Raw genomic sequence first — 3,539 nt, forward strand, 5'->3', positions numbered from 1 at the left:
GTGCCCAGTGCACACGGTCCATACACACATGGAGGTTTCCACTACTTTTTTAAATAACCCTTTATTGTTTTGCTGCATTTTTCTAGGTTCTGAATATTATAAGGTTGTAACAGAATCCCAGGGAAAAAAAGGTGTACTATCCCTTTAAATTAGGAAAACTTTAGCTCCACGTTAGCTGGGTGTTGACTTTCATTTCCTGCCTTCCACAATGGCGTCCGTTGATCTGAGGGACGAGCTGAGCTGCTCCATCTGCCTGAGTATCTATACAGATCCCGTCACCCTGAGCTGTGGACACAACTTCTGCCGGGGCTGCATCGATGATGTGTTGGGTAGACAAGAGCAGGCCGGAGGGTACAGCTGTCCGCAATGCCGGGCGAGGTTCCTGGGACGTCCTGCCTTGCAGAGGAACGTGACTCTGTGTGCCATAGCTGAGAGATTCCAGTTTTCTCAGCCTGGAGGGAGTGGCGAAGTCTTCTGTACTTATTGCATTCACGTTCCGGTGCCGGCTGTAAAGTCCTGTCTCCATTGCGAAGCTTCTCTGTGCCAAGACCACCTCAGAGTCCACAGCAGATCCCCAGAACATGTGTTATCCAACCCCAGCACTGAACCGAAGACCAGAAAATGTGCCGTCCACAAGAAGATCCTGGAATATTACTGCTCCGAGGACTCTACGCCGATCTGCGTGTCCTGCAGACTGGACGGAGAACATGGAGGACACCTCGTAGAGTCCTTGGAGAAAGCTTCCGAGAAGAAGAGGAGCCAACTCTTCCAACTTTTGCCAAAACTGGAATCGAAGAGATCAGAGATGGAGAAAAGAATCCAGATCCTGGAGGAACGCAAGATAAGTGTCCACGATAAAGCAGCTGATGTAACCAAGGACATAACCGTCATCTTCAGAGATATCAGGAGAGACCTCGAAGACCTGGAGAAGAGAGTCCTGATGGAGGTCTCCAGGCAGGAAAAGCAAGCGTCGCTGACTGTCTCCGACCTGATCCGACAGATGGAGGTGAAGAAGGATGAGATAGCCAAGGAGATTCGACACGCTGAGGCTCTATGTCACACGACCGACCCACTGAGAGTCCTACAAGAACAGGTGTCGTGTCGGAGGGACCTGGAGAAGGGTCTGAAGGTGGAAACGACGAGAAATGACCACGAGGTGGACAATCTCTCTATGGATCCGATCTCCAATGGGTTACAAGCGCTGGTTGACATCATAAGAAAGGTGACAAAGGGCGTCTACCTCCCGGATCCTACAGATGTCACCCTGGACGTAAGCACTTCCGGAGACTACATAACCGTATCAGACGACCTCAAGATGGCGGCTTATTCCGAGAGACAAAACGACCTCCCGAAAACTCCCGAGAGGTTCGAGTGTAATCAGATCTTGAGCAGACAGACTTTTTCGTCAGGGGTACATTACTGGGACGTGGAGGGCAGCGGATCGGGGATGTGGAGGGTCGGGGTGTGTTCCCCCAGTATGGGGAGGGCTGGAAGCGAAGCCATCATCGGAAGTAACGGCCGGTCCTGGGCGCTGGAATATTTTATTAGCCAATATTCGGCCGTACACGGCAATGAAGAGGTCCAGGTGTCCGAAGACATCGCGTGCCACCGACTCCGGGTACGTCTGGATTATGAGGCCGGACTGCTGTCCTTCTATGAGCTCAGTGACCCCATTAAACACCTCCACACCTTCTCTGCCATCTTTACCGAACCCCTCCATGCCGCATTCTGGGTCGGGTGGGATTCGGTCTATAAGGAAAGTTGGGTGAAGATTGAGGACAGCGAGATGATGGATATCCCCTTCTCCCATATGTAGCACCATGGATGACCCCTACTAGACTCCTCCATACCATATTGCTGGAGGTTTAGGTCAAGGGGATGATTGCACCATGTTGTAGGCGCAGGACTCCATGAATGGACACAAGAGGTGCCGTGTGGAACCTATAGATCCCCATGTGTCATATACGGGGAAGGGGGGGTCTTCACACTGAGGAGCGGACACAGCTGCTGCAGCGCCTCACACTAGGGACAAAAGAGCGGACACAGCTGCTGCAGCGCCTCACACTAGGGACAGAAGAGCGAACACAGCTGCTGCAGCGCCTCACACTAGGGACAGAAGAGCGGACACAGCTGCTGCAGCGCCTCACACTAGGGACAGAAGAGCGGACACAGCTGCTGCAGCGCCTCACACTAGGGACAGAAGAGCGGACACAGCTGCTGCAGCGCCTCACACTAGGGACAGAAGAGCGGACACAGCTGCTGCAGCGCCTCACACTAGGGACAGAAGAGCGGACACAGCTGCTGCAGCGCCTCACACTAGGGACAGAAGAGCGGACACAGCTGCTGCAGCGCCTCACACTAGGGACAGAAGAGCGGACACAGCTGCTGCAGCGCCTCACACTAGGGACAGAAGAGCGGACACAGCTGCTGCAGCGCCTCACACTAGGGACAGAAGAGCGGACACAGCTGCTGCAGCGCCTCACACTAGGGACAGAAGAGCGGACACAGCTGCTGCAGCGCCTCACACTAGGGACAGAAGAGCGGACACAGCTGCTGCAGCGCCTCACACTAGGGACAGAAGAGCGGACACAGCTGCTGCAGCACCTCACACTAGGGACAGAAGAGCGGACACAGCTGCTGCAGCGCCTCACACTAGGGACAGAAGAGCGGACACAGCTGCTGCAGCGCCTCACATTATAGACAACCAATCTGATTAGTAATGGACAGTTTCCCTGTAACCACTTCTATATTCTGTATTTTACGACAATAATCATTTTTGAAGATCTCTCAATAAATCACTGTTTTAAAAATATTGTTGGGAAATTTCCTTAACCCTTTCACCAACTCAACACCCCCCCCCCCCAAGAAACCCAGCGAATTCTGCGCTCCCAAACCCAAATGCCCCCCCTCCCTTTTGAGCCCCACAGTGTGCCTAGACCACATACAACACACACATTTGGTATTTCTGTAGTGAAGAAGCCACCTTAATTAATAGAGTCTCCAGCAGCACAAGCCGGGCACACTCTATAGGCACTACAATTTACTGGACACTACACCGTATTAAGTACTACAGTGTACGGCACTACAAACTGCTGAGCATTACAATGTACTGTGCACTACAAGGTACTGAGTGCTACAATGTACGGCACTGCAATCTACTGGGCACTGCAATGTGCTGAGAGCTACAATGTATGGCACTACAATCTACGGGGCACTACAATGTACTGCACACTAAAAGGTACTGAGTACTACAGTGTACAGCACTACAATCTACTGGGCACTACAATGTACTGCACACTAAAAGGTACTGAGTACTACAATGTACAGCACTACAATCTACTGGGCATTATAATGTACTGGGTATTATAATGTACTGAGCACTACAATCTACTGGGCACTACAATGTACTGGGCACTATAATGTACTGCGCACTACAATGTACTGGGCACTATAATGTACTGCACACTACAATGTACTGGGCACTATAATGTACTGCGCACTACAATGTACTGGGCACTATAATGTACTGCACACTACAA

General features: G+C 51.6%; 1 protein-coding gene across 1 annotated transcript; it reads left to right on the forward strand.

Moving 5' to 3' along the window:
• The first annotated feature begins 208 nt into the window (after positions 1-208).
• On the forward strand, positions 209-3,194 carry LOC142310469 (E3 ubiquitin/ISG15 ligase TRIM25-like). The gene has a single exon (XM_075347991.1). The coding sequence runs from the start codon at positions 209-211 to the stop codon at positions 1,814-1,816; it is 1,608 nt and encodes a 535-aa protein (XP_075204106.1). The 3' UTR covers positions 1,817-3,194.
• Positions 3,195-3,539: the final 345 nt, after the last annotated feature.

This window comes from Anomaloglossus baeobatrachus, chromosome 5 (genome assembly GCF_048569485.1).
Source record: "Anomaloglossus baeobatrachus isolate aAnoBae1 chromosome 5, aAnoBae1.hap1, whole genome shotgun sequence".
Taxonomy (NCBI): domain Eukaryota; kingdom Metazoa; phylum Chordata; class Amphibia; order Anura; family Aromobatidae; genus Anomaloglossus; species Anomaloglossus baeobatrachus.